Genomic DNA, 22,800 nt, shown 5'->3' on the forward strand with positions numbered 1-22,800 from the left:
AATATCGGGTAACCAAGCAAAAGGTGCTTTGCTTTTAGTTACCCGATATTTACCCTGGATACGTGGGCAAGGAGGCCGACACTTCCCCGCTCAGCTCCGCCCCCTCCCACACTCCGCATGTATACACACTCACACACACACTCACATACACTCACACACACACTCACACACACACACTCACTTGTCCCCAGCCCTGCAGTCCCTGCGGCACTGACATCCCCAGCGCCATGGCCCCGCTTGGCTCCGCCCCCTCGCGCTCCGCCCCCGCACACAACGGAGTCCGACAAAGAATTCTGATCTGTCATCCGTTGTACAACACATCAGTCACATGCGTCAATGATGTGGCACCTATGCTGCATCAGTGTGCCTTAAATTTGGAATAAATCACTAACAGTGTCATACCGTTCTCCATGCTTCAGGGTGAACACAACACCTGTAAAAACCATCCGCTCACTATTATTGTGTCTCAGAAAGAATTACCAGTTGGTACCAAAAATCTCAAATTTTAACTAATCAGAGCTCAGTACAGATTTCCACTGATCTATTGTCCAGTTTTTGTGTTGCTTGGCCCACACAAGTCTATTGTTATTTGAAGTCACCAATATTGGCCTCTTTGCAGCAATTTGACTATAAAGGCTTACTTATTGCAATCTCCTCTGGACAGTTAATGTTAATGTGTCAACTGTGTGATACCTGTGCATAATTTTTGAAGGCTGTTGTCTAAGATGCTGTCAATTAGCATTTTTTGATGCTGGTAGCGCTGATGAATGTATCTGCTTCAGTGGCGGAAAGTCTTGATTAGGGATGAACGAGTGGTGAAATATTCGGACTCACTATACTCGTAACGAGTAGGCCTGAATACTCGGGTACTCGTTATGAGTAGCGGGTCCAATGCAAGTCAATGATAAATACGAGTAATTGTCTGCTGGACACTACAAAGCGATCTGGGGGCTCAGTAAATGGCTGAAATGGATGCATGATTGTTTAAAAGCCGAGCGAAGCACCGGGCAGCGGGGAGTGCAGAACCAGGGAGCGAAGGACCCAGGCGGGGAGCGTGCATCAGCTGATTGCTTAAAAAAAGCAACGGCTTTTTATCACCTGGCATCCATTTCAGCCTTTTACTCAGCCCCCAGACCACTTTGTAGGGCCTCTCACATTTCCCATTGACTTGAATTGGACTCGCTATTCCTAACGAGTAATACAAGTATACTCGTGGAGTAACGAGTAGCCCGAATACCGTACTACTCGGCGAGTACCGAGTAGTAAGGAGTATACTCGTTCATCCCTAGTCTTGATCATACTTTCTTATGAGAGCTAGGTTCATTAAAGCAATTGATGGCTTTAATGTGTGCATTTGAGGATACCTTCAAGGTTCTAGTAATTTTCCTGATTGAATGCCCTTAATGTTTTAAAGTAAAGATACACTGACATTTCTCTCCACCTATTTGAGTAGTTTTTGCCAAATTCTGATGTGGAACAGATGTGGAACAGGGCTCAGCAGTTTGTGAAACTGTATACCAACACTGCTTCTGCAATGGCTGTAAACACATTTTGAAGTCCAGTGATTTCACAAATAAACTTTTGAGGGGACATGCCTATTAGAAGCCATTCCACATGATTACCTTATAAAACTGCTAGAAATGCCAAGGTAATCAGAGAAAAAGAGGGGTACTTTGAGGAGTCTAAGGCGGGCTTTGCACGTTGCGACATCGCAAGCCATCGCAAGCCGATGCTGCGATGTCGCACGCGATTGTCCCCGCCCCCGTCGCAGGTACGATATCTTGTGATAGCTGGCGTAGCGAAAATTATCACGCCAGCTTCACATGCACTCACCTGCCCTGCTACAGTCGCTCTGGCCGGCGACCCGTCTCCTTCCTAAGGGGGCGGGCCGTGCGGCTTCATAGCGACATCACACGGCAGGTGGCCAATAGCGGCGGAGGGGCGGAGATGAGCAGGATGTAAACATCCCGCCCACCTCCTTCCTTCCGCAAATCCTACGGAAGCCGCAGTGACGCCGGTAGGAGATGTTCCTCGCTCCTGCGGCTTCACATACAGCAATGTGTGCTGCCGCAGGAACGAGGAACAACATCGGACCGTCGCATCAGCGTAATTATGGATTACGCCGACGCTGCACTGATGATCCGATTACGATGATTTTGCGCTCGTTAATCGTATCATCTAGGCTTTACACAGTACGATGTCGCATGCGATGCCGGATGTGCGTCACTTTCAGTTTGACCCCACCGACATCGCACCTGCGATGTCGTAGTGTGCAAAGCCGCCCTAAGGTGTAACACATATTCTGGTTTCTTTCTGTGATTCTTTCATCTATGTCTCCATATGTGTTCCTTTCTGGGGTGAGTCCACATTTTTGACCATTACTGTATATCATCACTTTCTGCATTTGTTTGTAAGCCCTATTTTGTAAGAGCATTCTAATTATCTGGCTTTCTTAGTATCGGTAATATGGCCATACAGATAGATAAAGCAGAATTTTGATTTACAGTGAAAACGCATTTCTTGAAAACTTTAGTCATTTTATTGGAACATGTCAGAAGTTAGGATCTTTGGTGGTCCTGGTCCTGAGACCTGTACCAAGTGGTAAAAGAGGAGTTCAGTGCACTATTGGGCACTACTGCCCCTCCATAACAGCATTAAGTGGGGTCACACAGACACGTATAGATTGAAACGTTTGACATGTCCCTGTTATGGGAAAAGTTTGTTGAAAGTACAGTTACTCTGTGAGTTAAAAAGTTTACTATCAAATCTAATATGATATATTACCTGACCGGTTTTCTTCTTGCTCCAATCTATGCCATGTGTCCTTTGACTTCTCAGATACATTTCAGAAATAAATTTTGTATATAAGACCTTTCTTTCATTCTACAATGGTTTGTAAAAGTGCTTATTTTTATTCTTTAGCATCTGCCACGATGTCAGCAGCAACAGAAACTAATGTGAAGAAGACAAAAACTGCAGGTCGATTATCAGTGCCACCAAATACATCCAATGCAGATGAAGAAGAGGTCCCCCTTATGGAAACATTTGGGGTTATCCCAAGGAGTTTTGACAAGAAAGGTAAAAACAAAAGTTCTGATTTTTGAACTTGGGAGCAGAACATTGTACAACTCATGAAAGCGGCCAGACAGAAACATCTTGGAATACGTTACATACTATATATATATATATATATATATATATATATATATATATATACACTGACAGGTATAAATTAGGCAAAAATACCTTGCTTTTTCCATGAAATCCAATATATTCTTAATAACCCTGTCAAGCAAAACATTTATACAGATGGCAGCAGCCATAATAAGAACTGAGAGACCATGATAACTAGATCACTGTTTCCACTAATCAGGTAGTAGCAGATGACGTAGTCCTGTAAAATAGGTTACCCTATATATGTGTCATTCATGGAAAGTTTGACATTTCCAAACATTTCTTTGCACCTGACACACTATACACATGTAATCTGTGATTATTTGTACAGATACATTTCTTGTGAAATAAAACTTTCCCAGTTCATTAATCGTCTGTAACTATTTAAAGACAGCAAAATAGGCAATTACTCTACGTCAGTATTTCCCAAACTCTAGACCTCACGACCCGCAAGAGGCCATGTTTTCAGAATTTCCTTAACATTGAACAAGTGATTGGATCATTATCAAGGCATCATCCATGCAATACTAAGGAAATCCAGAAAACATGGCCTGTTGGGGGCCGTGAGGACTGGAATTTGGGAACCACTGCTCTACGTATTGCACCAAGTCCCCAATGATCAAATGCATTATAGCAAAAATAGAGGAAACAGATATACAGTATAATAAACCATAACTTTTATTGTTATATTATCTAAAAAACACCAACACATGCTCATAAAATACAGAAGTGATTATAGTGCTATAAAACAAGTGTATGTACATTCATCTTCCGTCCATTAGACATAAATTAACAAAAAGCTGACTTAGGTAATATCTGAACCCACATATCTTGGGGTATATATCAGAGCCTTACACTCAAGTCCCCAAATTACCAGCATAGTCCTAGAGGTAACACCAACGTCTCCACAACAGCATATAAACATCTCAACAGATTGTACTTGAGAGAAGTAACACAATGCAGAAAGTTTCAGCATATCAACAGGTTAATATACCCTGCAACATAGCACAAATAGTCCTTCTGGACATTAAACCTAGAGAACATTGGCCAACAGTCTCATCCGTAAATGTAAGCCTCCCCAGGCTTTGAGGACTGGTTAGGGCTTCTTTATTTTGGAGGGTCAGATTGGGACTGCCCTTGTTACGGCGGGAGTCTGGGTAACACAGGGATAAGTATAGTGTCATCGCACGGTTAGAGCTCAACGCCTGTATATTGATCAACACTGTGTTTTACCATCTGAATGACCCTACCATAAATGACCTACATTTATGGGTGAGACCCTTCTATATTCGTTTTTCCTGTCACCACTATGATTTTATACTAATGATTTACCTCACCACTGTGACAAAAATGGACAGCAATATTATTACTGTGATATTGGAAGATATTTGAGACAAATTTTTCCAAGCTCAGCTGTACTAATGGGAAACCTTTGATATGGGGTCCGTTTATAGTGGAGCATAGTGTGCCACTGTGAGAAATAATATACAGAAAAGGGATCCTTGTGGGTTCAGCTCCTCTGGAAAGGATTCCTATAGTAGGGGCTTGTGTACAGTAAAGCCTAAAAGTCAAAATGAAGGCACCAATGTCATATGAGGTTTCAGTATTACTTTTTGAAAATTAATTGCCAATGTTCTCTAGTTTAATATTTTATTATATATCTATTTCCTTTATTTTTGCTATAATATACAGTATATGTATATAACTATTTGCAGCAAAAGAGCTGATTTTTTTTTAAATTTGATAATACTTATTTTGGACGAAATATTACATCGGTCAAGATTAAATTCTCTGCTTATACAGTGTTTTATAATATGTTTTATTTTTTTATTTTAGATGGATTATCAATTATTTAAAGGGAATCTGTCACCAGGTTTCTGCTATCTAATCTGTGAACAACATGATGTAGAGACAGAGACCCTGATTCCATTAATGTATGACTTCCTAGGCTGCTTAATGACGTGTTTTTTTTTTTATAAGAACATTGTCTCAGCAGGAAATGATCACTAGATAATTACTTGGCATCTGGCCAGAAAGTCTACCCCCACCCCCACCTCTGATTGGCTGCTTCCTGCTTATGCACAGTACACACTGAAAGCTGACAATCAGTGGTGTGGCTAATACAAAGCTCAGAATTTAGAAAACTGGTAGATTTACAGCAAAGAAAACAGTTTTTAATCAAAGATGATTCACCTAGTAAAGTGTGTGACACATTGCTGGAATCAGGGTCTCAGCCTCTACATCAGGCTGCTGTCAGATGAAATAGAAAAAACCTGGTGACAGATTCCTTTCAATAGTTTTATGCTGTGTACGCTATCAGATTAACTGGCTGTCACAGTGTAGGGTTACAGGGAACCTGTCACCAGATTTGGGGCCTATAAGCTGCGTCCACCACTAGTGGGCTATTATATACAGCATTCTAACATGCTGTATATAAGAGCCCAGTCCCCTGTGTAGAATGTAAAAGTTACTTTATAATACTTACCTAGATGGTTGCTGCGATGGAGTTGGGTCAGATGGGCGTCTCTGTTGTCCGGTGACGGCGCCTTCTCTTTCAGCTATCTTTGTCCTCCTTCTGAAGACTGTGTGCATGACATATCCTACGTCATACACACTCGCCGGTCACACGCAGGCGCACTACAATACTTTGATGTGCCCTGCTCAAAGTGCGCCTGCGCAGGACCTCAATGCCGGCGTGCGGAGGACGTAGGATGCGTCATGCACCCCAGTTTTAGAAGAAGGCCCCAAATCTGCTGACAGGTTCCCTTTAACATAATGAATTTGTCAGATTTGCACATCTTACTGCTTATGATAATACTGCACTTTCTGCAATGCACAAGCAGATGACTTAGGCGGGCTTTGCACACTACGACATCGCAGGTGCGATGTCGGTGGGGTCAAATTGAAAATGATGTACTTCCGACATCGCATGCGATATCGTAGTGTGTAAAGGCTCGATGATACGATTAACGAGCGCAAAAGCGTCGTACTCTTATCATCGGTGCAGCATCGGCGTAAACCATAATTACTCTGACGCGACGGTCCAATGTTGTTCCTCGCTCCTGCGGCAGCACACATCGCTGTGTGTGAAGTCGCAGGAGCGAGGAACATCTCCTACCGGCGTCGCCGCGGCTTCCGTAGGATATGCGGAAGGAAGGAGGTGGGCGGGATGTTTACATCCCACTCATGTCTGCCCCTCCGCTCCTATTGGCCGTGTGACGTCGCATTGATGCCGCACGACCCGCCCCCTTAATAAGGAGGCGGGTCGCCGGCCAGAGCGACGGTCGCAGGACAGGTGAGTCCATGTGAAGCTGCCGTAGCGATAATGTTCGCTACGGCAGCTATCACAAGGATATCGTTGCTGCGACGGGGGCGGGGACTATCGCGCTCGGCATCGCAGCATCGGCTTGCGATGTTGCAGCGTGCAAAGTACCCCTAAGTCAATAAGACTTGCTATTCCTTATCTGAAGTTATTAATCTAGGATCCATGAATTATGAAATACTTTAGATATCTGTAATCTATAACATTCTCTTTACTTCTATAGATTACCTGGAAGTTGACAATGTAGAGCTATTCAAGCAGCAATATGAAAAAAATAAGCGGGAACATCACACGGATAGATACTTCAACAACAAACTCATCATACGGCGCGGACAAACCTTCAGTATTAGAGTTGACTTTAATCGCCCGTACAATCCAGAGAAAGATCAGTTTTGGTTAGAATATATTATTGGTAAGTAATTGTTAAGGAAATTTGCTGATATTTATATACTGGCTTTATAATTTAATGTAATGTATAATTGGAGTGGTCTGTTCGGAAAGAAGCCAAAGTGGCTAATGGCCTTTACTAAGCTTAGATACCTCTTCCTTCAAGCTAAGACATTAATCTAATCAATACAGCATCAATGCGGGGGGACCTTCAATAGAAACCAGGTTTTCTTGGAGACCAAAAGTCGACCTTGTTACCACCGGGTCTATAGTATCATTCACTTGAGAATAAGCAACAAATGTCTGAGTCGTTGATAATTAGTTAAAGGTTTTGCTACAATGAAGTTTGCTATGTACATCAAAAAGAATAATGCTTACATCTGTGTCAATCATTTCTGAATGGCTGGATAAACGTTATTTATGAGAGAATATCTTTTAATCAGTGCCTTTCAAAAGGGCTGGATAACCGAATAAAAAAAAATGTAGTCTTGCACACAATCGGTGCCGATTCCATGTTTATGTGCCACGTTGAGACCATCTTCACTTTCGATCCTTCCTTCCTGCCTGCCAATTTTCTTAATTGTTTGGGACATAGGAGCTAGAGTTTTTCTTGGTACAATTTTGGGGTCCAATACAACCTTCTGATCTCTTTTTATTCTATTCGTTTGGGAAGTTAAGTTATTAAAAAAATCAATTTTACCAGTTTGATTTGGGTTTTTTGTTAGGTGTCCACTGTATGGGATTAATATTTTAATATTTAATTAGGTCTGACAGTTCTGTACGTAGCGATATGAAATACGTAATTTAAAAAAAAATACATTTACATTTCAGGAAAAGAAGGGGAAAGGCAACTTTAGATGTTCTATATTTATTTTTCATTAAAGAGAAACTAGCAGTCGATTTATTCTGCCTAAACCATAACTCAGAGCCTGGCTGCATAATTGAAAACATAGCTTGAAAAGTGACTATGGTGAGAGACCAGACTAGTTCAGTGCAACAGATGGCTGGGATCTCCCAACTCCGCACCAGGTGATTGACAGGTCTCTCCTTGTGTATACGAGAGGGACCTTTCAATAAACTAGAGTTTAAGGAAGAAGCTGGCCAGGGGCAACACCAACCTAGTCTTGTCTCTCTCTATCAGTGGTGCAACTAGAGTCCTATGGGCCGCTATGCAAAATATGTACCTGGCCCTCACCTGCATGCTGATCATATGTATGGGCCTTTGTTTTAAATCTTATAAAGACATACATGCTGCCCCATCCTCCCCATAATGTAATTATGTCCCCTATCTTGTACTAATGTCACCCATCCTGGGCCCCTTCCAGGTATAATGTACTCCATCTGGGAACTCTTCTAGCAATAATGTCCTTATTCATGTGCCCTTTCCATTGATATTGTCCCCATCCCATGCCCTTTCCAGTAATAATGTCCAACATCCTGGGCTTCTTCCTGGTATAATGTGCCTCATCCTTGCCCATTCCAGTAAAAATATTTCCCATCTTTCCCATCCTGGAGTAATGTCCCCATTCTAGGCCCCCTCCAATAATATGTTCCCCTTCCTTGGCCCCTTCCATAATAATGTCCCTAATCCTGGGCCAGTTCCTGGTGTAATATCCCCCATATTGAGGCCCTTCTAGTAATAATGTCTCTTATCCTGATGTAATATCCCATCCTAGGATCTTTCTAGTTATATATGTCCCCTATTCTTGGCCCCTTCCTGTTGTAATGGCCCCCATCCTGGTGCAATATTCCCATGTAGTAATAAAGTCCCTCATTCTGACAATATCCCTATCCTGTTACAATGTCCCCATCTAATCCCTTTCCAAAAGTAATGTCCCCCATCTTGAGCCCATCCTATGATAATGTTCTCCATTCTGCCACTTTTCTCTAACACATAAAAAAAACCATTTGTTTCCACCTTTCCCCACACATACAACAGGTGGCGTTCTTTTCTACTTCCAGCGCAGAGGCTGGCAGCTGATGGCGGTGTGCTTACTATGGGCAATGCTTGATGTCACAGCTATGCGTCTTCTGTGACTGGCAAGCCAACACCAGCTGCCGACCTCTGATAGGCCAGCAGCATGTATTGCAGTGCAGGGACCTGACGTGTCTCTGTGTTGCAATAGATATCAGCTTAATGTGCATCCATGGACACACATCCTGCTGAAATAGTCTCTGGCATCATTACGCCTCTCCTCCCTATAGTTACTGGCTGAATTTTCTCTCAAAAGATGTGTACCGCCCTGAGAGGGGCCCGGCCGCTCTCCGCGGCTCGGGCCGAGCCGCTCGAGGTCCGGGCTCGGGTTGTCGGTGGCACGAGCGCCTCCGGACCGGGGGCCATGTCGCTCTGTTAAGGGGAGGCAGTGGGGTGATGGTGGTATGGGACGAGGTCCGCAGCCGGGGGCCGCGTTGTCGTCGGACGGGTCGTGACGCCACCCATGGGTCGTGGTGATGGGTTGCACCACCGCTGCGGCTGGAGTGAAGGGGGTGGGCTTGTCCAGGATCGGTGTTGCAGCCGCAGCCTAGATGTTAGCCCCTCCGTGGGTAGGGGCGGTGTGTCCCGGGGCCCGGTGAGGGACTGGCGAAGGTGTTGTTGTCGGGGTGCAGGGTGCCGTGCTGCGGTGCAGTGTCGTGCCCGGATGGCACTGGTGTACTCACGATTAATTCACACTCAGAGTCACTGGTAAACCAAAGTTCGGGTCTGATCGCGTCCCGCAGCCGGCTGCTTGTGTCCCTTGTGAGGCTGATGGTGGCCCCTTTCCCTTGCACCTATTGTTTAACTGTTGGCTCCCCTGCCTGGACAGTGGTAGCCCGCTCCCCGGCATTGAGCTGCCGGAGGAGCCCTCGGTTCCCCGCAGGCGCTGGCCCGTTGGATGTTTGGCCCTTGGCGGTGGCTCTCACCCGGTATCGGTGGGCTTTTGCCTTCTTTCGGGACTTTGGGTGAGGATGAACCCGTGAGGTCCAGACTGCAATCAGTTAATTTGCCTATACTCAGTGGCTTCTAAGCTAGGACGGGGTCTGAGTACCCAGTTTCACAAATACACACAAACATGTTCACCGATCAGACATAACATAATATCCACTAATATAATAATGTGTAAGCTTTCGTTGTGCTGCCAAAACCCATCAAGGCATGGACTTCACAAGTTCAAAGGAAGAAAAGACTATCCAGCTTCCAGTTGAAGTATAAAAATACGTGGTTAATTTCTAAATATATTCATAAAAACAAAAATGCACACTGCACATATGAATGCTAGAATAGAATGCGGGGGAGGGTAAAAGTAGAAAACATTGAGATAATAACCGGATGCGTTTCAAACTAGATCCAGTTGCTATCTCAATATTTTCTACTTTTACCCGCCACATATTTTTATACTTCACCTGGAAGCTGGATTGTCTTTTCTTCCTTTGGACTTGTACAACGCCTGGCAGTGGTGGGATCCCATGCTTCCTGATAAGGCCCCTTTACACACTGCAACATCGCAAACGACATCGCTGTAATGTCACCGGTTTTGTGACGTAATAGCGACCTCCCCAGCGACATTGCAGTGTGTGAAACACATCAGCGACCTGGCCCCTGCTGTGAAGTTGCTGATCGCAACAAATCGTTCAGGACCATTCTTTGGTCCTTTGTTTCCCGCTGTGCAGCATGATCGCTAGAAAGTCTCAGTGTGTAAAGGGGACTTTACAGCGACTTCGTTAGCGACTTCCATTTCAAAAAACTGCTTTACAAAGTCCCCAATGACTAGCTAGGTCGTTCTGCAGGTCCGGATCGCTGTTGCGTCGTTTTCCAGGTTTGCCTGTTTGACAGCTCACCAGCGACTCACCAGAGACTTTGTAGCGATCCTGGCCAGGTTGGGATCGCTAGAAAGTCTCAGTGTGTAAAGGGGCCTATAGTCTGAATTGTGAGGACTTACATTTTTGGGTGAGCTGGCTGTTTTTTCTTTTTTATAGACTTCACAAGACCTCTGAAAGTGTCTTATAGAGTCTATCACCAAGATCCTTTACAACAAACCTCAATGGATTGGACTTGTGTTTCCTGTACATCCAATAAATTCTCAATTGGATTGAGATCTAAAGTCAACACCTTGAACTCTGTCTATCACACCATTTCTGAATGATCTGACCTAACATTGCTAAAACAATACATGGACCAGAGTTCAGATATGAAAAATTCCAAGACTAGTTCTCATTTCTTGCTCCTTTACTGTATACTTCATGACCTCTTCTCATTTGCCTCAATGACTTGAGGCAGCCTGACCTCTAGTATTTCGTATTCTAATTCCCATAATGTGTGTTATCATAAATCAGCAGATGAGATACTATTTCTGCAAGTACATTTTGTTTAATCACTAGTGATTACTTTGTCTTGAGTGCGGAGCTGTCATGTATTGGATTGCAAAATCTATATATAAAATTATGTTTTGTATAAAGCAGTAAAATGAAACATATTAAATTAAGTTATATAAGTGACTAATGCGGCCCGGCAACCTATTAGTACAAGCTAAAGATTAGTAATAATATCCCTGTTGAATATAGTAGGCCTAATAAAGACAACAGGGAAATTGTGTGATTACATCGGATAATGTAACCATCAATCTCTGTTCTAATGGCGAGATGCTACAAACGTCTATAAATAATCCTATAGCTGGTGCTCCTCTGCTCTAGTCTTAATGGTATACATAGTATCTACATAAATCTTACAAGCAGCAGAACACAACACAACTGATCTATTAAGAAGGTATGTATCAGAAAAAACTAATCATACAAACTACTTAGTCATTGGTTGACACCCAAAATTCAAGAGGCTCTTCTGAGAAGAGAAGATTCTGCGGTTGTCTTTTTTGTATGTTTTGTTTAGACTGAAGCAATACTTTGTAATATGATTCTTGTGGCCAAAGGAAATGCATTGCAATATGAGCTTTAGTAGATAAATGCCCTTAGTGATATTTTAGAACTTAACTCCATCAGTACCGACCAGCCTGCCGTATTATAGAGAGATCCGGCGTTGTCTATAAACAAATTAACTCGTGGAGGCTGGAGGAAAACTGACAATTCAGTAATGCAACAGTAAGAGAACTAAATAAGTTCTCTGGTTTAGAAAACAAGTTTTGTCAAACACTCTGATAATGGAGGGGATTTCCTCACTTTTGACTTTGCACAACCATCAATGTCTCCTGTCGTGATTCTGCAATGGAATATAACACTTTCTACCAATGTCCCACGCACTTCACAGATGATGGCTTTGGCTCCAAAAGTAGGATTCCATGATCCACCCATTTTCATTGAGCTTTCTTAAAAAAAAAAAAAAAAAATGATTGTCAAACGCAGATGACTAAATTAACAAGGCTAATTAAAGAGTTGCGTAAAAGCTGATGGGAATTAAAAGGAAATCTGTTACCATTCAGTTCTATCTATGGGCAGAATGTTACAGAGAAGAAGGAACTGAAAGGTTTAGTATAACTTGTTTTTTCCATTTTAATTCCTGCTCATTCTAAGCGTAAAAGTCCAATGGGCAGTGCTATTCACTGACTGCAAATTCTGTATACACTCTTCCTGTAAATTAAGGGTGGCATTCTCTGGTAAGTTATAGAGAATATTTTCCATATAAAGTGACATCTAGTCATATACTGATGTTACATCCCTTTATAAAGAAATATTTGACCCTGATTCATCAATGCCATTTGACATGAATTCTGTCATAAATTGCTTTGAAAAGTTCTAAAATTTTTGGGCACCTCAAAGTCGAGCAAAAATGTAACTGCTTTTGGCATTTTCACACCAGTTTCTTCCAGCGCCACCAATACAGACCCATGATGGTATGGGTGCACAATGGGGGTACGATTCCACAGCTATTCTAATTCATGAAGAGCTATGGTGTTCCCTATGCCAGACATAGAGGACTGAAGTAAGATTTGTGGCAAGGAGCAAGAACGTGCACGCTACTTGTCAGAGGCATGCACCTTTTCATGAATCAAGACTTCAACATGCCTAATCATTAAAAACGACGCCCCACCAATGAGAAAATTGCAGGTGTATGTGTATGTGTAAAAACCAAAAGAGGAGGATGGGGGGATAAAAAATGGGTCTCCCGATTGCAACTGACGAGCTGCAGGGAGAAAATAGGGAGAGACGACGTGGAGCGGGGGGTACCCAACAACGTATGGTGCACCTCCGCTGGTAGGTAGGTGAAAGGGAGGGATAGATATCTCATCCCCAATCTCCTTATAAAAGCTACTGGAGTAAGAAGTGCAACTACTATAGTTGCCCCTACCTTGAGAATAGTAAACAACTAGCACTATCCTCACAAATTGGATCTATCACCCTTCTACACCCACTTAAACAAAACTAGTTTATATAACGACCATGTAAAAGCAATTTTGTTTTTATACTTATAGATTTTAATATTTAATTATAATAAAGTCATTTTTTTAGGAGTTTTCTCTTCTTTTGTTTTTTTCACAATTTACTCCTACTATATATCAGCTTTGGTTATAAGTATGTGTATGTGTAACTGCTCATATAGGTGAAAGAAGAACTTGAAGTTCATGTCTCACAAAATATATCAATATATATATGTTAGGACCAGGAGGACGGGTAGGCCCAGGAGGTGGATCCACTGGGCTGAACACCTCACCGAGGGCAAGGTGCCCGGTAGCCGGAGCACTACAGGTAGCAGGACAGTCCGTTCAGAGGAGTGGAGTGAAGAAGTCCCTGGGACCACGGAGTCTCTGAAGGTAGTCCGGGTGACGGAGCTCAGGTTCGGAGGCCGAGATGACGTCAGGCAGAATCCGGAACCAACGGAGCGAGGAGGTGAGTAACCACACGGATCCAGGGATCGGAGATGGTAGGGACTGACGGGATGGCAGGCAGTCACCGTTCGGGGTTCGGGAGTCATCAGCACCGGTTGGCGAGACAGGAGCGACTCTACAAGAGAGATAGGTAAGTATGGCACAAGACACAAGGAGACCTGACTCTTAGCTTAGCAAACACGAAGAACAGGCCCCGCCCACTGGGAAAGGATCCCCCTATATACCCTGTACCTGATTCTTCAATATCCTGTTGGAGGACACTGGCCCTTTAAGAGAGGGTCAATGACCGCGCGCGCGCCCTAATGCGCATGTGCGAGGCCCGGGTGCCAGAAGCCAGAGCAGGGAGCGGTGCACAGGAGGCAGGAGTGGCGGGCTGGCTCAGTGTTACCGATAGGCGCCGGGAGCGGGGACCGGGCTGCCTGGGGACTGCAGGTGATGGGGCATGAAGGCTGTGGAGCGGAGGACCGGGAAGCCTGGCACGGGAGCGGCGGAGCGTAACCTGGGAGCGGGGAAGCGTGGCAGGGGAGCCGGTGAGCAAGGCAAGGGAGCCGGGGAGCATGGCAGGGGAGCCGGGGAGCATGGCAGAGGAACCGGGGAGCGTGACAGTACCCCCTCCCCCACGCCCCCCTCCCCGCAACCGGGACAGGAAGGCACGTATCAGAGGAGTACCAACATTCTCCTGGGGTTCCCAGGACCTATCCTCAGGACCATACCCAGCCCAGTCCACCAGGAAGAACTGTCGGCCCCGCACGGTCTTCATGGCCACGATATCCCTTACCGCATAGATGTCATCATCAGCAATAGGAGGAGGAGGAGCAGAACTGGCAACAGCGGAGAAGGGACCAAGGACAACTGGCTTAAGCAGGGAGACGTGGAAGGAGTTGGGTATCCTCATCGTGGCCGGGAGCTGCAGCTTGTAGGAGACCTCATTGATCTTGCTGATGACTTTAAACGGCCCGATGTAGTGAGGACCTAGCTTGTATGATGGTAGCTTCAATCGGACGTACTTGGAAGCAAGCCAGACCAGATCTCCTGGAGAGAAACACGAAGGATCCAGACGCCTCTTGTCTGCGTGGCTCTTCATCCGCAGGGAAGTACATCCAAGGGACGTCTTGACAAAGTCCCAAATTGTTGTAAAGTCACGGACTACAGCATCAGCAGCAGGGACATCCGAGGAAGAAGATACAGGTAATGGGATGGAAGGCTGAAGTCCGTAAACTACATGGAAGGGAGAGCTGGAGGAGGACTTACTGACGTGGTGGTTATGGGAGAATTCAGTCCAAGGAAGAAGCGTGGACCAGTCGTCGTGATGGGTATTAATGTAGTGACGCAAGAAGGAGGTCAGGATCTGATTGACTCGTTCCACTTGGCCATTCGACTGAGGATGGTAGGCTGAAGAAAAGTCCAGAGCCACTCCCAGATGTTTGCAGAGGGCCCTCCAGAAGCGGGAGGTAAACTGAGTTCCTCTGTCGGACACAATGTGTGAAGGAAAGCCATGCAATCGGAAGATGTGCTGTATGTAGGCGTCAGCGAGTTCCTGGGCAGAGGGCAATCCAGCCATAGGGACGAAATGAGCCATTTTGGAGAACCGATCCACCACGACCCATATGACTGTGTGTCCGGCGGACAAGGGTAAGTCTGTAATAAAGTCCATAGCAATGTGTTGCCACGGAACGGAGGGAATTGGCAGAGGCAGAAGGCGACCATATGGCAGGTGTTTGGGCGTCTTGTTCCGGGCACAAGAGGAGCAGGCTGAGAGAAAGGACGCGACGTCCGTGCGAAGGGATGGCCACCAGTAGTGACGTACAATTGTACTCCATGTTCTCTTCTGACCAGCATGGCCGGCTATTTTCGAGGCATTACCCCAATGCAACACTTTTTGTCTGTCAGTCTCAGAGACGTAGGTCTTCCCGGGCGGTATCTGGGCCAGGGTGACAGGGGCCACCGGAATGATGTTACTTGGGCAGATGATGGGCTGGGATGTCTCCTCCTCCTGTTCCATGGGCACGAATGACATGGACAAGGCATCTGCTCGCACATTCTTATCCGCGGGACGAAAATAGAGCTGAAAATCGAACCTGGCAAAGAACAAGGACCACCTGGCTTGTCGTGGGTTCAGTCGCTGAGCAGACCGCAGGTATTCCAGGTTCTTGTGGTCCGTGTAAATGATCACGGGGTACACTGCTCCCTCCAGAAGGTAGCGCCACTCCTCCAGAGCCAGTTTGACTGCTAATAGCTCTCGGTCACCGATGGTGTAGTTGCGTTCAGGCGCTGAGAAGCTCTTGGAGTAGAAACCGCAAGTAACCATCTTCCCAGAGGAGGACTTCTGCATGAGCACTGCTCCGGCTCCCGAGGAGGAGGCATCCACCTCCAAGGTGAACTGTCGGTTTAACTCAGGACGGTGGAGCACAGGAGAGGAAGCAAACGCCTGTATCAGGGAGCCAAACGCGGCGTCGGCCGCAGGTGACCAGTCCTTTGGATTAGCCCCCTTCTTGGTCAAGGCGGAGAGAGGCGCAGTCAGGGCAGAGAAGTGAGGGATAAACTGACGGTAATAGTTAGCAAATCCAAGAAACCGTTGGATTGCCTTCAGTCCGGAAGGAGGGGGCCAGTTGAGAATGGAAGAGACCTTCTCTGGGTCCATCTGCAGACCGGTATCGGAGATTATGTAACCCAGGAAGGGAAGAGAGGACTGCTTGAAGACACACTTCTCGTACTTAGCGTACAGACGATTCTCTCTCAGTCTTTGTAGTACCAGCTGCACGTTCTCTCTGTGGGTCTGGAGGTCCAGAGAGAAGACCAGGATGTCATCCAGATACACCACCACACAGACGTAGAGAAGGTCCCGGAACACGTCGTTCACCAATTCTTGAAAGACTGCTGGTGCGTTACACAGGCCGAAGGGCATCACACAGTATTCGTAGTGCCCATCGCGAGTATTGAATGCAGTCTTCCATTCGTCCCCAGAGCGGATGCGGACCAGGTTGTAGGCACCCCGAAGATCCAACTTGGTAAACACACGAGCTCCTCTAAGCCGATCAAACAATTTGGGGATGAGCGGCAGGGGGTATTTATTTTTTACGGTGATTTGGTTTAATCCCCGGTAGTCAATGCATGGGCGTAGGTCACCCTCTTTCTTCTTAACGAAGAAGAAGCCTGCTCCGGCAGGAGAGGAGGATCTCCAGATGAATCCCCTTGCCAGGCTCTCAGTGATGTAGGCAGACATGGCCCTTGTTTCAGCAGGAGACAAAGGATATATCCGTCCTCGAGGTGGTGTAGTTCCCGGGAGTAGGTCGATGGCACAGTCGTAAGGACGATGTGGCGGCAGTACCTCTGACTCCTTTTTATCAAAGACGTCCGCGTAGGACCAGTAGGCCGAAGGCAGTCCTGGTAGGGACTCCGGAACCGGAGGTCGTCGGATGGGCTGCATGGACTTCAGGCAGTTCTCGTGGCAAGAGGAGCCCCATCGGGTAATTTCACCAGTACGCCAGCTGACCGACGGTTCGTGTGTCCGTAACCAGGGGAGTCCCAGCAGGATTTGATGAGACATGTGTGGGAGGACGTAGAGAGTGATGTTCTCGGTGTGCAGAGCACCGATACGTAGTCCTACTGGCTTGGTGATCCACGAGATGGTGTCAGAGAGGGGTCTCCCATCTACAGAGGCAATCACGAGGGGTTTGTCGAGTGGAGTAACCGGCACCTGGTACTTGTCCACCGTGGCCTGCTGGATGAAATTGCCTGCTGCCCCGGAATCGAGGTACGCCTCGGCCGTGAACCGCGTCTCTCCCGTTGTCACTTCAAAGGTCCACGTAACCGGGTCTGAGAGAGTCCCAGCACCTAGGGTGGCCTCTCCTACCAACCCTAGGCTTTGGAGTTTCCCGGCCTCTCTGGACAGGAACGTATCAGGTGTGTGCCCTCTCCGCAGTAGAAGCAGAGACCCTTAGCGAGCCGTTCTGCTCGGCGTTGTTCGGACTGCCTCAGACGGTCAATCTGCATGGGTTCATGGACAGAGACGCCAGACGATGCCGACTGAGGTACGACGGGCTTCTGCGGAGGAGAGGAATGCCGTATCGGACGTCTCTCGCGGGACACCTCTTTGGATCGTTCCTGGAATCTGAGGTCCACGCGGGTGGCTAATGCAATTAGGGCATCCAGTGTGGAAGGAACATCGCGGCCTGCCAGCTCGTCCTTAATACGACTGGAGAGTCCTTCCCAGAAGGCAGCGGTGAGGGCTTCATTGTTCCACCCCAATTCTGAGGCCAAGGTGCGAAAGCGGATGGCATACTTCCCCACCGTCAGGGTCCCCTGACGTAGCCTGAGGAGTGATGAGGCGGATGCGGCGGCACGTCCGGGTTCGTCAAAGGTGGTTCTAAACGCCTGAAGGAAGTCCTGGATGTTCGCAGTTACAGGGTCCTCCTTCTCCCACAAGGGGTTCATCCAGGCCAGTGCCTCACCCTCCAGATGGGACATCACAAACGCCACCTTGGCTTGGTCGGAGGCAAACAGGTGCGGAAGCAGCTTAAAGTGGAGGGAGCACTGATTTAAGAATCCTCTGCAGGTCTTGGGATCTCCGGCATAGCGGGGTGGAGAGGCCAAGCGGAGTTTAGAAGCTTCTGAGGTAGCCGCTATGGGAACTGTGGCCGTGGCCTGTGCTGTAGTAGCCTGAGATGCCAGGGACGTGGCAGTTGCTTGCAGCGTGTTTAGGCGGGTATCCACCGAGGACATGAAGGCCAGCATGCGGGACTGGGTCTCGCGCTGTCGTCCGAGTTCCTGCTGCAAGCTGCCCAGCTGGGCCGCTAGTGCTTCGGCGGGATCCATGGCCTGTTCTTACTGTTAGGACCAGGAGGACGGGTAGGCCCAGGAGGTGGATCCACTGGGCTGAACACCTCACCGAGGGCAAGGTGCCCGGTAGCCGGAGCACTACAGGTAGCAGGACAGTCCGTTCAGAGGAGTGGAGTGAAGAAGTCCCTGGGACCACGGAGTCTCTGAAGGTAGTCCGGGTGACGGAGCTCAGGTTCGGAGGCCGAGATGACGTCAGGCAGAATCCGGAACCAACGGAGCGAGGAGGTGAGTAACCACACGGATCCAGGGATCGGAGATGGTAGGGACTGACGGGATGGCAGGCAGTCACCGTTCGGGGTTCGGGAGTCGTCAGGACCGGTTGGCGAGACAGGAGCTACTCTACAAGAGAGATAGGTAAGTATGGCACAAGACACAAGGAGACCTGACTCCTAGCTTAGCAAACACGAAGAACAGGCCCCGCCCACTTGGAAATGATCCCCCTATATACCCTGTACCTGATTCTTCAATATCCTGTTGGAGGACACTGGCCCTTTAAGAGAGGGTCAATGACCGCGCGCGCGCCCTAATGCGCATGCGCGAGGCCCGGGTGCCAGAAGCCAGAGCAGGGAGCGGTGCACAGGAGGCAGGAGTGGCGGGCTGGCTCAGCGCTACCGATGGGCGCCGGGAGCGGGGACCGGGCTGCCTGGGGACCGCAGGTGATGGGGCATGAAGGCTGTGGAGCGGGGGACCGGGAAGCCTGGCATGGGAGCGGCGGAGCGTAACCTGGGAGCGGGGAAGCGTGGCAGGGGAGCCGGTGAGCAAGGCAGGGGAGCCGGGGAGCATGGCAGGGGAGTCGGGGAGCATGGCAGAGGAACCGGGGAGCGTGACAATATATATATATATATATATATATATATATATATACATATGTCCGCATCCCTGCAGTGCTCTGCTGTTCTCATTTGGCAGGGATGAAGACGTACTTACCACCACAGCCAGCCTTCAGTGTGCTCTCTGCTCCTCCCTCCTGCCCCGTTCGGGGTGCTATCTTAGTCTTAGGGTTCCAGGCTCAATGGCATGAGCACATCTTGCAAGTCTCCAGGCAGAATTCTTAAGGTATGCTTACTTCCCGCCTTTTAACGGGACAGCGCGTGCACCCTAAAGTATCCCCAGCCTATGGCTGGGAATCAAAGCGTGTTTAAGACACTTTCGCCAGTGGAGAGGTGCCTGATCAATTAGATTCCTAGTGTGTCCAAGTTCTCACTTGTATAACTGTCTTCTGCTAGTCTCTATTTACCGAATCTTGTCTAGCCTCCAGTACCAACTCCAGCTTACTGCTCCGACTCCATCCTGCTAGCCTCCAGTACCGACTCCTGTTGATAGCTCTATCATGATAGTCTCAAGTACCAACTCCAGCTTGCTGCTCCAATTCCTGCTGCTGCTCCAACTCTGTCCTGTCTACCTGCATTTCTGACTGGAGCTGATGTAATACCAGGAACTGCCTTGGAGTGGCACTTGGTGTTTACCAGAAACCCAGGCAATCGTTAGGATTTTGGTGAAAACCCAGTAGATGCTTAGTCACACCCCTTCAGGAAAAGCTTGGTCCTGGCGCAGTGGGTCCACACCTGTCAGTATGATAGAAATTAACAAAAAGATTTGAACTATCCTTTTTGGGAGTTTGGATCCATCATGACTTTGCAATGCAACATACATCATGTTGTTGCAAGAGCCTAGTAAGCAGAAGTGAATACTACCCCAATTCGGCTGCAATGGAGGACAGCAAAGATGCCGGACCCAATCATTTAAATTCTTTTGTTCATTTCTATTTCCATAAATCAACATTCCAGCTTTTGTTTTAAGCTCTAACGTGGTGCTTTAAATGTAAGTTCCCTTCCGCTAGGTTTATTCTAACCCTCCAGCGTTTTCGTTCTTTTTTTGCGTTGCTCCGATCCCTTAGCGTTATCTTGTGCTCGTAAGTTCAAACTGGCCACAAGTCACAGATTGCATCACTAGTGCCCAATGCAATTCTAAGAAAACCAGAACGAGCCCAGAACGAGGCTCTCAAAAAATGTTTTGAGTTGTGACCTCCGACACGCTCCATGAAACAATGGAGCTACTAGCATGCAACAAATCACTGGAGAACTACCAGAATCATGGCGATAGAAGATGAAACTTCAAGAAGGTGAGGATAATACAGAGGCAGGGAGGTTAGATTTAAAGCACCACTCCAGAAGTGAAATAAAAAAGAAACACTGGAGTGGTCTTTTAATGTTCTATTTTCACACCAATGGTGCTATGCATGTGTAATTAAAACATAGTGACTACTATTTATAGTATTTATATGTAAATGTATTTCCCAGAATTGATAATACGTTCCGATCAGCTGTACATATAGGTTAACCTAGCCCTGAGTACCACTCACATGTAATGTAAATAAACATACATTATAAAATTTAGTCTTAGTTTCCCATTACTACACATAGTAGCCCACAGCATGAAAAGCAAAAGAAAACAAAACTAATTTTAAAAACAAAGGTTGTCCAGTATTGAACCAAAATTAAAAATATCCCATCAATATTTCAGTGTTATTGCTGTTAGCATTTTAGATGAACTGTGATGGGATTCTCTAAAGCTTCATTTATTTTACCAGTTTGCCGTCTCACTTTTTACCACTTTGTACAGTTTTGCTTTGTGCTTAATAATAAATGAGAAGGTTCCCAGACTTATGGCTTGACACAGTACTTATCTCAGTTTAATTTTCCAATATTCCTAGATTTACACATCACTGCTTGGCTTATGATGCAGTAGGCTTTGTAAACAATTCATAAAAAGTGCTTTAGGATGTCAGCTCAGCTCAGAATATGAATTCAGACCTTCTCCTAATGGTTTTTCTGTCCACGTCTCTGGTTTCTTCCCTTTAGGGCTAGCACAGATCCCATGGACCTATGAAAGATAAAAAATCATTCCGATTACCAATGTTTAAAAATATATTTCACGAAATTGGCAACTAATGTCCTTTTCTGTTTTTAATGTTATCTTTCTTTTTTCACAGTCCTATGTCAATTGTATTATTCCACAAATAACTTTTCATTATAATTATTATCGATAGTGAAAATCAAGAATTAAAAAAGAGCCCTAATATAAATAGTCGTGAAAGCTTAAAGGGAACCTGTCAGCAGAAATTTTGCAATAAACCTAAAAGATTCCCCTTCTGCAGCTCCTGGGCTACAAATGTGCTTTTCACTTTGTAGAAGACAATGTGTGCCTTTGTTTGTTTTTACAGCTTTTTTTTTTACTGTGTACGTCGGTAAGCTCCTCTCCTCTCGATCGGTGCTGTGCTGCTCCGCTCCTCCCATCTATTTCCTGCTCCAAGGAAAGATGGGTAAGAGGTGACGTGGGTTCATCTGGCCAGCGCTTGCGCAGAACGGTGGAGGCAGAGGGGAAAGCGCGGGCACGAGATTATGGGCGGGTACTTGCTGATGAGAATCACAGCGCCGCCCATAATCTCACGCCTGCGCAATCACGTCACCAGCGGTCACACAGTGCACAGTGCTCAGTCCCGCGACAGTGGCACGGCGCATGCGCGAGACCTCGGGAGCACTGGGCGGCATCCTCAGTTATGGAAATGAGCGATGGGGGACGGCGTAAAGCGGCAGGAGGGCGACTAACGGATGCAAGACAGCCCGCCCCCGTGTACATAAAAAAAAGATTTGCATACAAAAAGGTAAGAATTTATAAAGTATTTATTTTGGTCCCAAAGGGGGCACAAAAGCAACAGGAACCTTGCTAGAATGTAGCCCAGGAGCTGCAGAAGGAGAATATTTTAGGTTAATTGTAAAATTTCTGCTGACAGGTTCCCTTTGAAGAGATTCTAAAATGTATTATTATTCCAAGATCCGTTGAGTAAAATGTACTTTGTTCATGGGACAACCCCTTTAACTCAATTCATTAACTTTCCAAGAAAGTTAAAAGCACACTCTACTCTTAAAAAATATGTCTATAACATTAATGCAATACCAAAGTTCCCTTACACATTGCTAGCATTCTAGAGTTAAGCTGTATGTGTTTTGTAGTTATATTGTGTTTTCAGCTGGCACCTGTTCACATCTTGGATTTGTGGGTCAGTCCTTTTGATATATTTGTAGCACATTTTTTTCTGATTTAGCACTCCACCCTGTAACCAGACAGTGTTCACTCCCCTTTATAGCTGGATCCCAGACATGTAGGTTTTTAGAGGCATTTGAGTTAGTGTCTCAGTATATTGAGATATACCTTGTCCCTGGTTACCGGGCTCAAATGCTATAACAGTTATGCAATACCAGAGTT

General features: G+C 46.4%; 1 protein-coding gene across 1 annotated transcript in view; it reads left to right on the top strand.

Moving 5' to 3' along the window:
• F13A1 (coagulation factor XIII A chain) overlaps positions 1 to 22,800 on the top strand; it is a 252,196-nt gene that overhangs the window by 7,517 nt on the left and 221,879 nt on the right. Inside the window, exons 2-3 of the mRNA XM_075316465.1 lie at positions 2,923 to 3,078; positions 6,720 to 6,908. Coding sequence (XP_075172580.1) covers positions 2,934 to 3,078; positions 6,720 to 6,908 — 334 coding nt within the window. The 5' untranslated portion in view covers positions 2,923 to 2,933. The remainder of the gene's footprint in view (positions 1 to 2,922; positions 3,079 to 6,719; positions 6,909 to 22,800) is intronic.

Source organism: Anomaloglossus baeobatrachus, chromosome 6 (genome assembly GCF_048569485.1).
Source record: "Anomaloglossus baeobatrachus isolate aAnoBae1 chromosome 6, aAnoBae1.hap1, whole genome shotgun sequence".
Taxonomy (NCBI): Eukaryota; Metazoa; Chordata; class Amphibia; order Anura; family Aromobatidae; genus Anomaloglossus; species Anomaloglossus baeobatrachus.